Below are 14414 nucleotides of genomic sequence, written 5' to 3'. Positions count from 1 at the left end.
TTTTTTCCCCCTTTTTTTCTGAATTTTAGTAAAATTTTCAGTGCTTTTAACAATGATTTTTTGTCAGGGCAATCCAAATGTATAGCTTAAAAGTAGAGCAAAGTCACTTTTGAATATGGCTGTCCAGGATTTTGGAAACAAAGGCCTCACCCATTTCTGTTTTCAGTTTGAAGGAACAACAGCATAAGCAAACCTCAGTTCCTGTGCTGTGAGTGGAGCTCTGGGTAAACCAGCAGCCCTTGCAAGGGGCTGTGCCAGCCTTCAAGGGAGAAAAATCACAGTAGCACACACAGCCATTAATTGGCCATATGCAGAACAGACTGCATTTCAGTTGTATGATGTCTTCAAGCTTATCAGAGAAACACAGACTACTTCATTTTGATTTGTTCTCATTCATTATTAAACATTAATAAACTTTAATGTGTTTACAGGACAGACTGTGGTGATCAGGCACAGAGGACAACCAAGTAAGTGTAATGCTTAACTTATCATTATAATGTTCGCTGTGATGGTGAGAAATGAGAGGGGAAATTGAGGTATTTGCATGCTTGCTTCTTGAACTACACGGAAGGAATTGAAAAGTTCTGTCACTCAGTAAAGTCATTAAGCAGTTTATCACCTTGGAAATTTAAAAGAATGCAAAATTAATTTACCTGGGATATTTTCTGATTTGCTGCATCCCATCACATGTTTACAAGATGTTAGCTGCTGTTGCTTGCTGTTGTTGTTGTTGCCTTTTAACAGAAATTGCCACAGTAATTTCTAGTGTTCAGCAGCAATACTCGTTACTGAGCCTAAATCCACAATACTGTTTCATTCAAGAAGATCAGAGAAAATCTAACTGCTCTTTGCAAGGTTTTTCTTTTTTTTCTTTTTTTTAAATGGTTTTAAATTTTAGTTCTCTACAGGAAGAGTCCAAATACTGTCAAGATCAGTTGTGCTTCCAAGGCAATAGCTGAACTGATATTGACTGTGCGATTCAAAGCCTGTCACATCTCAGCTACTTGAAAAACTGACAGTATACACACATAGCATGGCTCCTTTCATGTGGAAAAGGGGAAGAAATCAAACCACAAGGCCAGCAAACCCCTAGAGACAGAGCCAGCAAACTGTCAATTCTGCTTTATAATTCCATATACTATCAGCTTTATTAACTTCAAAACTTGCTCTGCTGAAAAGAGTAGGGCTGAACTTGATACATAGGACAGCAAAGCTGCAGTGACCTGGAGAATACACTTATGCTCAGCAACATGAACTCCTTCAAAACAGGTTTCACAGTTATCATTATCCCCACTTCACCTCACAAGATTTTGAGCACCTGTTATAAATTAACAGTAATTCACTTACACTGTGGAAAATGAGGTCTCCTTTTCAGTCTGCAGGATGGAAGTTATTAACGGGATACTTGTTAACATTGCTTTTCCACAATGCTGCAATTCCAAAGCAAAGGCATGATTTTTTTTCCCCAGTTAATTCACACTAAATCATTTGTGTGTCACCACGAGAGGGCACCGATTTCTTTATCTTTCCTAGCTGTCATAATGCGTTTTTCAAAGAGAATCTTCTTTCTGTGCTATTTTACATGCAAATGTTTTGCATTTAACTGCCTTCTTGGGCACTCCTAAATACAAACATAAAATAAACAGCTCAAACAAAACTATATGACATTCCCAATGTTCAAAGAGCATTTGAAACTAAGGCTGTTATACCTACCAGAACTGAAACAAGTAGAGGGCAAAAAACGAGACTTCACTTCAGCACTCACTGAGATATATGTAAGCTGAATTTTATAAGGAAAAACATGACACATTTCAACCCAGCCACAAGTACTCAACATGTTTAAACACTAGTTTCTAAATACTGCACACAATGCACAAAATGTCCCAGTCCTACACCAATTTTAAGGCAACAACAGGATCTCGAACAGCACTCCTTGAAGCAACGGCATTTATTTCTGTTCTGTTTGATAAAACCCTGCAATTGCTCAGATCAAGGTTTCCTGTTTAAAAGGTCTAATTCATCCATCCATCCCAGAAGTGTATTCATGAGACCTAGGATATGCCTTTCTCCATTGCCCAGGTAGATCTAAGACTCAAATTCAAATTCACTCTCAGGTACCAATTTAATCATAAACTAAGTCAAATTTTAAAACCTTGCCATTGAGTTTGATAATGCAGTTGGCTCACCATTCTGTTTCCATAACTAACTCAGGAAGTTGCATACAGGACCTCAGCCTCGCAGCTCTTTCTCTTAGATCTTCCAGTAGCATTAGAGCTGTACCAAGTGTTTCAGAAGAGCTTATAGTCAGAAACTGTGCAGATACAGAAGACTAATTAGCTTGCTTTCCTTTTTCTTCCCACACACATGAATAAAAAAACCAGACAGATATAAAACACCAATAATAGGCACACAGTAATGTTTTCTGCACTTCTGCATGATTCCTGTAAATGGTCACCAAAGATCATTAAAACTCCAACAGATATCACTCTGCAGAGCAAACTATTGAAGAACTGCTTGGACTATTTGGCACTTATTTTAGAGAAATGGTCCAGTTCACATAATTTATAAAATTGAGCTCAGCTTTCACATTTTGTCTTCCTGATTGCCCTCCAGCAGGCAAACGCATATGATGACTAATAGAGTGCATCCATTTGGGCTTAGGAAAGAAAACTTTTTCAGCAGTTACACACTCTAATCTGATATTGATGAAGTGTTTACCTGCCCCCTCTCAGATCTGGAACAGGAACACATGAAGTGAGCCAATGCAGAAGTTATTAAAGCAACAAGCAGCTTAACAAAATACACTTAGGCTTGTTACTGCTAACAACTAAGGAAGTAAAAATAAATGTAACACACAAATTCACAAAGAGTCCCTACATTTTTATTTAAAGAAATACATTCAAATGCAGCACTGAAAACAGAGTGAAATATCATCAGTTAGAGACCTATGCTTAATTATGTGGTGGTTTTTTTTTTTAATAAACTAGCACCAAGTCACGAGTCACAGACTACGTAATTTCTAGATGTGTAAAAAACCCACCCTCCAGAATTATAAAATTTCTACAGCTTCTATTAAAAACTATTTCTCAATTTACTATTCCTAAAGAGATGAAAACAGTTTGGATACAAGTTCTCATACCTACACATTGCTCAAGTTACCAATAAAAGACAGTTTATTCTTAAGTCTGTACATCCTGATCAAGGGAAAAAATGTCCGAAAGTCAGCCTTTCACAACTCTTTACAAACTGAAGTATGAAAGATCTACTGTGTCAGAAATTTACACAGTGCAGTAGGTACACAAGTCTGATCATACAAAATAAGAGCTTCCTAGCCCATAAAAATACTAAAATCAGCTACAAAATTCTTAGTGTTTAGTCAAGCTGTCTCAAGCAGCCACTATATCAAATTCCAAAAACACTGACTTGTTTATAGCATGGCAGCTTGAGCATGTTCACAATGGGAAAAAGCCCACACCTCACTGTAAAACTGATTTATAATCCTAATTTCCCATTCAGATTTAGTGGTAATATTAGTGTTTGTTACCTATTTTTATATAACAAGACCATTACATTTTTGTAGATTGTGTTTGTATTGTTCAAAGTGCTAAAAGTGCAGTCAGAGAACAGAGTTTTACACACATTTTCCAGTACACCCTTCTCTGGCACAGGCAACATAAGTAAGTATCTGTAGGTCTGTGAGGTCAGAAAGGCACACACTCATTTGTACATGCTCAGGTATAATGAAGCACTTCGCTTTAAAGTCCTGTTCCTAAACATTAAAATGCTTTCTGAGTAGGGAACACCCAGAATATCCTACAAACAGACGTCCGACCTTTTATAAATATCCTGATACAGCTGCTTACGTGATTACAAGATGATGGTGAAAAAAGAATGCTTTGTTTTTAAACTCGTGGTGTGCAAGTATTGCTCTGGAATATAGGGAAATGAAATCTGTGCTCTCTCACTCTATCAAGCAAAGTCCAGCATTACAGTAGCTCATGTGGTTTATCAATTCATGATAGTTAACACAGACAAAACACTTTCTCAGATCTGTTCTTCTACTGGACACCATCTACAGTTTGAATGAAAATGAAACTGAAGAATGTTCCAAGCAATATCATTTGTCAAGAAACAACAGAACTGAAATGTGCCTCAACCAGAATACAGACTTTCACCTACACAGAAGTTAACAGTTTCACTTTCCTTCCCTACAGTGGTCTTCTACGACATGCATCATAATAACTAGTGCTGTTAAAAACTAAGAACATATCCCTCTTAACAAAGCTAACAAATTTTTCTAGCGGGCACATTGGCTTGCTGGAACGTTTATAGTAATCCTTGCAGAATGAGGTCTGGAATGTGACATCAGCACCATTATACAGGATGCGGATAAAGTGTTCTTTGGGTCTCTTCCCATCCTGCCACAGCTCAAAAACTAATCTGGCAGCAAATCGTGGAAATCTGGCCTCTGTAATGCCCAAGGCACTAAGAACAGGTGACAGTGTGACATCATGTGCAGAGTGAAGAACGAATATTTCTTCTTTCTTGCCTTCTGCAATTCGCTGAAGCCGATTAACAGTCTGGTTGAGGAGAGGGTGAGTAGCCAACAGGGCATACAGGAAATAAAGTTTCTTTTCCTGTCTTTCTCTCTCATCCTCCAACTGATGTCTTTTGATTACTTTGAAGTGTTCCATACCGATGCAGCCAGTTTTGGTACAGGGGAAACTGACATTGTGGCAAAAATAGCACAAGAGAGAATCTATTGGGTTAGAGGCTCTCAACTGCCTGGTAGGAATGCCAACAATCTTTGCCATATCCACATATATTTTCTCCAAATCACCGTTCTTCACCCGTAAGCTGTACTGCCTGCGCTGTTCCTCTTCCAGGTAGTGGTTCCGCATAGGACAGTCGCAGCTTCCAGAACAAAAAATGGTGCTCCACTGATGCCTCATGTTAATTTTTTTCCAGTCAAAATCTGGCAAAAAGGTGTAAAGCAGCGCCAGTGCACTCTGCAGGGTTCGGCTTTTTCCTGTTGTCTCCAAGTAGAGCTGCTTTGCCGTCCAGTCATTCAGAAGCAGTTTATGTTTGTTTATATAAATTTCTCGCAATAGTTGTCCATTTCGCAAGTGCTGTACAACACCTGAAAGAGATTTTTTGCTTTTTAGTTTTTTAAGAAGGTACAACACATGATTATAATCTTCTTAGTTTTGAAGGAAAAAAAATACAGCTAGCAGTTTAAAGCTCTGTTAAAAACTATGAACAGCAAAATTGAGCCTCACCTATTCTTGAAGACGAGAATCACAGAATGGCCTGGGCTGAAAAGGACCACAATGATCACCTAGTTTCAACTCCCCTGCTTTCTGCAGGGTCAGCAACCACCAGACCAGGCTGCCCAGAGCCACAACCAGGGGACAAAGAAAAACTTTAAAAAACATCAGATATTTCAAAGATGTTCTATTTTGATAATACAAACAAATTTGTTACATCTGAATCTTCTTGAAGTAGACTCAGCAGTTCCTTCACAGGTGAAAACTGGCAACTGATTGCTCTTCAGTTCCAGGACCTTTCTGAATCACAAACTAACCAATTAGAGAGTACCAAACCTTCCTCTGAAAGACTGTAATTTTCCACCATGTCATTTTTCATAAGGGTGACAAAGCAATTTTGTGGTTTGGAACAACATCAAAGTTGTTCTAAATTCTTAAAAATAAAGTTGAAAGAGATGCCAAGGGTGACTGACCTCTAACAGAACGCAAGCAGGCTATAGAAAAATGCTCAGTTTCTTGGATGGATACCACTTTTGTGGCAGAGAGTTCAATACTTGACTCCTATCCTAGCAAAACCAACCTATGACCAATATTATGATTTTCCCAAAGAAAAGCACTTATTAAGAAAAATAGAGCATATGTTTTCAAGCAGATTGCGTTAAGAGAGTAGAAGAAAATGTAAAGCTGCCATGGAAACTTACCAGTCTGTGTAAGCTCTCCCATTTCACAAAGAGAATGACTAGGGTAACGAGGCAGGCTGCTTAGGGTACCATCCATTTGGGCTGCAGACCCTTTGGACATGTGTTTAATGAAAGCTTCCAGCTGAGGATGAGAAGGTTTCCTAGAGAGGCAAAACAAAATGTGAAAGCTTCCCAAGAAAATCAAATAATCTGTCAGCTCAAAATTTCATGGTGACGTTACTTCCCACTGACATCTGTTCTCATTCAAGATTTCTGCAGGCACGCAAAAGAAATCCTACTTATTTAATACCAGAAAGCTAGAGGAGACTGATGTCTAGGCGTGATAAAATTATGATATCTTTCATAAAATAATTTCCAAGGTTTTTTTTGTTTGTTTGCTTGCTTTGTTTTTGTTTGTTTTTGTTTTTTAATGCTGGTACTGGTGCGATTTTTTTTTTTAAATTAAATCCTTTCAAAAAAGAACAAATCTCTCTAACTTCTGCAGTCCTACTGCACTTAAACAACACTGTCAAAGGCACTAAGAATCTAAAAGAGATCAGCTAACCGCTATGTTAGATACCATGCTGTCTACAGTCTTGGACTTAACTTTAAATTTCTTCAGGCTGCAAATCAAATAACACAGGTAGCTGATGGCATCTGCAAGGCAGTACTCAATGATCCCACTGAAATCAGAGCCCATTGTTTTGGATATTGTACAATTACTCAGGTAAAAAGAGTCCAATGCTGCCAGACACCTTACCTGGATAAAACTAAGCAAACTGCATTGTGTCCTACTTAAGGAAAAAAATATTTAAACAATACTTAACATATCTAATTCTTGCAGGCTCTACAGCTGAGAAAACATTGGAAAAAAAGAGATTATACACAGAAATTAATCTGAGGAACTATCAATACAAAATTGTCCATTTTATTCCACCTTGCTGAATGTATACTTGTACCAAAAGCAATAACTAAAACGGCCCGCATGATCAGACTGCATTATACAGATGTAAGTCCTGAGTTACAGATGTGAATATCATTACACGAATGGCGATACATTTTAAAATCAAAATACACTGCAAATTATTGTACAAGCACTGTTACATCTAGCTCCTTTCTTCTGCTGTCAAAGTTGTCTGTGAGCAAAGCACAGCTTAGGCAGAACCACCGCTCCGCACAGACTTCTCACACGGCACAAGTAATCTCTGCATTGTCCCACAAATACAGTATTTGCTAGAAGAACGTTAGGAGAAAAACAAATATTTGCCTCTTTGAAAATGCTTCCTTCACACTATACAAGATGCATACCTCTAATTCTAGAATCTCTGGGGTCTTCGCTAATTTGACACTTCAGCAATGACCCGAGGAACCTGGGAACACAAAGAGCCCAGAAACCTCTGTGCCTTTGCAAGTGCCCCAGAGGAGCACGGCATGTAATCACAACACTTCTGGCAGTGCATTACAGCAATGTGACCACTTTGCCTTTTTCGTGCACATACAGAGACTCAAGACAAAAAGCTGGCCAGCCCAACTCAAGTTAATAGAGATTTGGAGGAATGGACTATTGCAGAGTTTCATAGTCATCCCCTGAGAAGACTGGATTTTTTTCCTCCCTATTTGAGTTTACTGATTTTAATGTGTAAGTAATAACAACTGACTGTAAAAATCCCCACGATGCAAGGAAAGAATATAAATGGAAAAAAAATATAAGCAAAAAAGTTGAAGTTAACTTAGTGAAACAGAATTCAAGTCAATGAACGTTTAGACTCAGTTCACTGTTGTATGGATGTGCTGAAAAGAACATATACTAAAAAAGACCCAAAACAATGCAACTGAAAGACATTTAAATTTTTAAAACAAACAGCAACAAAAAACTGACCAAATTTTCGCAACAGAACTTTACATAAGTACTATTTCCCTTCTTAAACATCAACACTTAATGTGATAAATAATTTGAAAACCCATGGCTTAAGTTCCCAGGCAGCATTACATAAACTGCACTTCAAGGCTACCTTTTAAACATCATTTTATTTTTCACCTCCATAAAATGTTTGTGCAATTATCAACGTACAAGCAATGATTCACAGTCACCTCTTTATTTTTGTGCAGAACTAAATCAGAAACTGTTCAGCAACCCATTTCTGCCCCAGATGGTTGTTATTCTAATGGGACTTCCAGCCTAAGCAGCCTATTTTGTGGATGTTCCTCACACAATAAAACTATTTAAAAATAAAACTGAAAAAGATACATTTCATCAGAGAACTCTTACAATAAATATTAAGCTCAGACTTCTGTAAGTGTTCAAACTTTGCCAGATGAATATATTGTTTTGATTGAAAACCCTCAGGATCTAGAAAAACTTCCTTAATTACAGGCAGAAACCACAAGAGGGAGCAACAGAACTGCTAAAGTATCAATAAGTGCCTGGAATCAAAATTTACCAGGACAAACATTTTCATGCTTACAAGGAAAAGGCAGAAGAGAAACTCTCTTAAATGAGAAAGCACTTACTGCAGAGCTATGCTCACAGCATGTATGCACAGGATGTCTCGTATGAAACAGCCCTTCATCCAATATAAAAGTAGGTCTTGGAAATTACATTGCCAAATCACTTTATAAAACAGCACAAGTATTTGATTTAACTTCAGAGTAAAGAAAAAGGAAAAAAAAAAGATGACAAATGAATGTGCAAACTTCTTGGGAAGAAAACATTATATAAATTACAGTACAACTGCCAATCAGAAAAGCATTAAACAAGCAAAATGAGAGAAAAAAAAAAGTTTTTTTTTTTCATTTTTAACTTCAAATGAAAAGAAAAAGCAGTCAACTTATATTTTAAACCCACAACTACTTCTGTATATTATAATTTTAGTATCTCAACAATTAACATTTGAGCAAAAGCAGAGGAACATAAAAGGTTTTCTTCCTTAGTAAATCAGTTGAGATTTTCTGTTGCACCATTACACACTATGGAGCTTAATCCAGCTCCAGATGTGAGTTCCAAAACAACTTCTTGCACATTTTGCTATTTTCACAACCCAGTAGCACTAAATGGAAAAACTGAGAAAATTAAATGAAGGTCATTAGGCAATAGCTTTTTAAGCTTATTACAGACGTAGCAGGCAAATTCTACACTTTGCATTCAAAAAGCTCTAGACATGAAGAAACCATCAGCCACAATTTTCCTTAAATCTTTTTTACTTAATTAGTAAGTCCTGCAAACACATGTATCAGAAAGCTAAAGAAAAAAAAACCAAAAACTTGCACAACCCTTCTGTTTCTTTTGCTGCATTCTATTGGAACCAAACCAGAGAAGGAGTCAACAATCACTCGACAAGGTGCATTTTTCAGTGTATTCATTTATCTTTTCATCTATGTATGTAAATGTAAGTTTCTTAACTTCAGATTTATTTATTTTCAAGTAAGCACAAGTTAAGCATCTCCTCGAAGAAGCACACAATGAAACATGACTGCAGACGTATTTTGAACATAAAATACGAGCTTGCTACTTGTTAAATGTATCTCAAGGGGAGGGGATCAGACAACAGAAAAGCCATTCTGCCTGAAGGGGACAGACATGTCGGGATATAACACACTTCTGTACCTAATGTAGTCCTCACACATATAACACAATTGTGAAAATACCAGCAGTTCTCCCAATTAATCCCACACAAATGAGAAAACAAATTTTGCTGTTAAGTAAAGTAAGTTTTTGGTTTTTATATGCTTGTTTGCTTTACAGCACTACTCCAGCTACTAGCTAACAAATGATTCCCTTCCCCACCCCAAGATTTCTCTTATTTAGAATATGAATCCTCCTGTAGAATTGGCCAATTTACAGATGCCGCAGGAGATGGAGTATCTAGGCAACACAGCTAAGACTGCTGGGACTGCTGGAGCTGGAAGCAAAGAAAATTACACATTTGTATAGTTGAGAAGACCAAAATATCCTTAAAATTGCATTTCCATTGAAGCCAGCAGAAAATAAAAGTGGAATAAAAAGACATCTACTGTAATTTGCTGGACATAATGACAGTGACGTATATCGTATTTAGGAATGTATTAACATAATAAATATTTCCAAATTGTTAGAAGGGGAAAATATTATTTAACATCACTAGCAATAGCCATACCTTTCTCTAATTTTGAACATTTCTTTCCTATGTTTCAAAACTATTAAATTAGCTTCTAATTATTTTATTGTTGCAAAATACTTTTTATTTTTTTTTACCTAACAAAAATGCGATGCTTCTTTTTGCTTGAATAATACACTCAACATACCTTTTTGTTATTTTCAAATAAGCACTGGGATAATAGATCTCAGAATTAATAGTGTAGTTTTTATCCATTAATATGGACCAACATTTAGATTGCTTGTTCAATATTTAAATATTTTACAAAGGTCTTAACAAGCTTTAAAGAGATATATTCCAGCATTACTGCTACACTGTTATTAGTGTACAATGAAAGAAAACCATACCTCACAGCAACTTGAAGCATACGTTTATTTCTGCCAGCAACAGAGCTGACATCTCTCAATAAGAAACTTCCTTTCAAGGTTTAGATACCAAAGCAGAAATAATTTCTTTTTCTGCTGAGAAGCAAACATTAATTTGTTGGCTGTTCTGAATTAGCACAGCAAAGTCAGAGATAGAGTACCACAGTGAGCATGTGCATGTAACACCTTAGAAAGTCTGCTAAGGGATTACGGGTGACTGCCATTATGGCACAACATTGTCTTAGAAACATAGATGTAATATATCTACTTTCACGTGTTATATATACGCAGAGGTATGAAAACTGAACTCAAGCAGCTCAACATTAGGTTCCCAGTCAGTACACAGCAAAGCCTAATTTCTTGTATAGCAGCAGAGAAACTTTGTTACAAGATATTTTTGCCAACCTATCCCCATTCAAGACTTCAGTGTTATGGAAGATGGTGAGAATTTCCACTCCTAGATAAAGAGGAGCTCAGACTGAGTGCACGGAAGCCTCTTTTAGTAGAAAATTAGCTCTCTGAGCTCAGTACCTTTGCTTAATAAATAAATATTTTAAAATATAAGTCACAGCATGAAGACAAATGTCTAATATTCCATCATCCCTGCCAGACTGGACAGTTATTCACCAAGTAAGAAGAAAACAGTCCATGTTTCTCAGGGCTATTTGTCTCGGGACCACTAAGAAAAATAGTGCTGTTCATTTGTATTATCTATTTGTGAAAGATTTTCTTTTCCTGTGATTAGTTTAACATTCTTTCCTACCAAAGCTATTAGAGCACTAAACCAATTGTAGTCTTATTTCTACTACGTATACTGTAAAATGAAGTACCTTTTTTTGTTTTTGTTTTTTAAGAGTGATGTTCAACAAACCACAGCATTCAATCTGTCCTTACTCAAGAAACTGAACATGCTGTTAAATCAGCTACAAATTTGAGACAACAGATTTGTGAAAATTACAAGGTTAATCTCATTAAAATGAAGTATATTTAAGAAACAGATGTGGAAAGGCACTACACTGACAGGACTATCTGCAGCTACTGTTTATTTATTTTTAATAATTTCCAGACTCATAAGAATTCAAGAGAAGCATAAATAACATAGCTTCACCACCACGAGATGCTACAGAGAGACAAAATACATTGGTCAAGGATTATGATTACAAGAGAAATTGAAAAGAAAAAAAAACTAAGTATTGAGACCAATTAATAAGCATCCATTTATTTAAAAGTTAAAACTTGATTGTTAACGGAAAACAACTAATTGGCAGGTACTGATGCTTAGCAGAACTGAGGAGAGGTGAACTTCTCATTCTTCTCACCTCTGTTATGCACTGTGCTGCCCTCTCACAGCAGTGCACTTTGAAGTCTGCAGGAGACCTATATGCCTCAGCAAAGAACCCGTAGAAGAATACGACTGAGATGGATTCCCCCCCAACCACATTTAACTATGCAAATGTAACTTCTGTTAGCAATAGAGAATTTGCAGGAGCCAAGAAGACCTTCTGACAAGGAGCTCCAGAAACCCGTGTGTCACTGGCTAAGCAAATGCAGCCATGCCAGGCACGTGCCGAGCATCAGATAAATGAACATCTTGCAATCCTATCACATCAGATACTGTCTCCTAACCACACTAAAGGCAAATTATTTATTGTTCCCAACACAATTTTTCTGCAAAGTTCAAGTCGCCAAAATAAGTGTTAGGTGAAAGGCCTATACTGTTTCCTTTTCAGAATGCAAGCAAACAGAAGAGCCGCAAAAACAACAATGGATTACAGTAGTCTTACAAAAGAGATCCTTGAGACAGTATTAGTACTTCTAGAGTGTATTTGTTCATAGAAGTCTTGCAGTCTGTACATTCTTAAACTCTACACTGACCCAGTCAGCTTCTCTTCTGAGTCTTCAGTGAAATCAGAAGAGACTCAGATCTTTCTTCACCTAATTGTGGTCTGGCTTATGCTGTAACCTCACTACAAGGAAAATCCACACCCCTCCTTTAGCTCACAATATAGTACTTGCCTCTACCCCACTTTTTCATTTTTCTGGCAACCAAACCTAAAATTCTTCATATCAAACCTAAAATTCAGGCACTCGTTGCAAAGCTTTTTATAATTAACACCAACAGCTCTCAGAGTGCCTTGAAACATATGGCAATTAACCAAGAGTGCTATTAACTTATAACAGTCTTCTGAAATCATTTTAAGGATTTTCTAAAAAAGCGTTTCTTCTCCCTCTCAGATAAAAATGCAAAGACGACACATTGCATACGTGTTGCTTTTGACACCTGACATATAAGGCACAAAGGGAAGAGAAGTGGGTGGTTAATTTATTCTCCCCAAAATCAAACACTACAACAAACAGATTTTTACTAGCACCATACAGTTAATTTTCTCGGGGACAAAAGTATACGTATTATTCAGTTCCCCTTGGAATTTTGCATCCAGAACAATGAAAATAATAATAATATTAATTTAAGGCTTGGATGAAAGAAATCTCCAAAGCATTTAATCCATTTGCTTACATTCATTCCACGCTTAGATGTCACAATCCATAATTCCTAAAACCCAAGTGCAACTTCGAGGCTATTCTGCATATCCATTAGAAGTCCAAGGGGCTGCAGCATAATCTGCTTAATTAATGAATTCCATCAGCTGAATGCCAAGTCGAATAAAGAACAGATTGAGTATGAGCAGCATACTTATCTAAAACTAATGTCCAGAAAGCTTAAACAAGCCAGACTTTTAATCAGACATCTCAACTTAATTACACAGCATAAAGAAACCTTCAGTTCAAAGGTAGCAATTATATACCTTGTAATACTCTCTAAATAGGTACATTTGCAATCAAGTAGAAAATTTACATCATAAAGGAGTATAAGCCTGAAAGCCAAACACAGCAAATAGATTCCTGATGTTAAAATAATAAATATTCCATTTGAAACAATGATAGAAACATTAACAATTCTAGCTTTATCCAGAAATGTCAGCTGTAACATATTGGGTCACAACAGTACGGAGCCAACTCCTTTAATCTGCTGCCCTTCTGAAGTCAGCCAGAAGATCCATAAGCTTTGTACTCAAGAAACCAATTGTTGTTACTCTTCATTCATGCGGTGATGAATGGTGGTGGATATATCACTTGTAAACTGATGTTCTAATGCTTCATAAATTGGTAACAGCCAGGGGTATCTAAACTATTGGCCTCACATCCTGAATTTATGCCCTCTTAACTACATGACTTGGTCACTCTGTTGGCAGTGTCAGAAGATGCACTGCTTCCTTGCTTTTTATGGGTAGTTATCCCGATTTCACAGCCTTCGCATTGTATTCTTTGCCTGAAACTGTAGAAATAGATACAAAAGCTTTTCTAACAAATACAGAATTAAGGTATCACGCGGCACTGTAATACTGAGAAATACAGCAACTCATCCAATATTGTCACTTGCACTTAACATCTTTGCAACAGAGATTTCTCACGTTCTAACGTGATATATTGAGTAAGCTCAGAGTATCAGATCTGGAAGGACTCCAGCAGGAATCTGTATCACATTCCTTTACTTGGTATATTATTCTGAATATAATCTCACCTCTTCAAGGGTGGTTAAAAATGTTATCACAGTTATCAGCAAAATGTTCCTCTTTCCATCTTGTTAAAGAAATTAAATGGCTACACTAAGGCAGAGATATCTCAAGTTCGGTGTCTTGTCTTCAGTCTATTTTGCATACCAAATATAAGACAAATAGTTAGCTTGCAGCGGGTGCAGAACACTGTTAGGATTGGATACCTCTCAAATAATTGAAACTTCTCTTGAGAAATGTTAGAGAACACCAGGGAATGCCATTACATAACAGAACACCTTTGTGGAAACTGCAGTATGAATACAGAAGAAATCAACATGAAAGCAGATGAAAGGCTTTTTTCAAAAAAAAAATTGCACTGTGTAAAATGTCCCATGCCAGTGGAACATTTATA

General features: G+C 36.8%; 1 protein-coding gene across 7 annotated transcripts in view; it reads right to left on the bottom strand.

The window, feature by feature from the left end:
* Positions 1-969: 969 nt before the first annotated feature.
* The window catches only part of PXYLP1 (2-phosphoxylose phosphatase 1), a 56419-nt gene continuing 42974 nt past the window's right edge, over positions 970-14414 (bottom strand). For 5 of the 7 annotated variants that reach the window (XM_090147213.1, XM_090147211.1, XM_031596399.2 and 2 more), the window contains 2 exons: positions 5969-6108; positions 972-5140 (listed from right to left, as the gene is read on the bottom strand). In XM_090147213.1, the coding sequence (XP_090003339.1) occupies positions 4209-5140; positions 5969-6108 (1072 nt within the window). In that variant the 3' untranslated portion in view covers positions 972-4208. Of the gene's footprint in view, positions 5141-5968; positions 6109-14414 lie in introns of all 7 variants that reach the window. The other 2 variants (XM_031596398.2, XM_090147216.1) reach the window with 2 other exon arrangements.

The sequence above is a fragment of the Phasianus colchicus genome, chromosome 10, assembly GCF_987193195.1.
Source record: "Phasianus colchicus chromosome 10, bPhaCol1.hap1.1, whole genome shotgun sequence".
In the NCBI taxonomy this organism is placed as follows: domain Eukaryota; kingdom Metazoa; phylum Chordata; class Aves; order Galliformes; family Phasianidae; genus Phasianus; species Phasianus colchicus.
The sequence above is the reverse complement of the archived record's forward strand: the minus strand, read 5'-3'. Positions and strand labels throughout refer to the sequence as shown.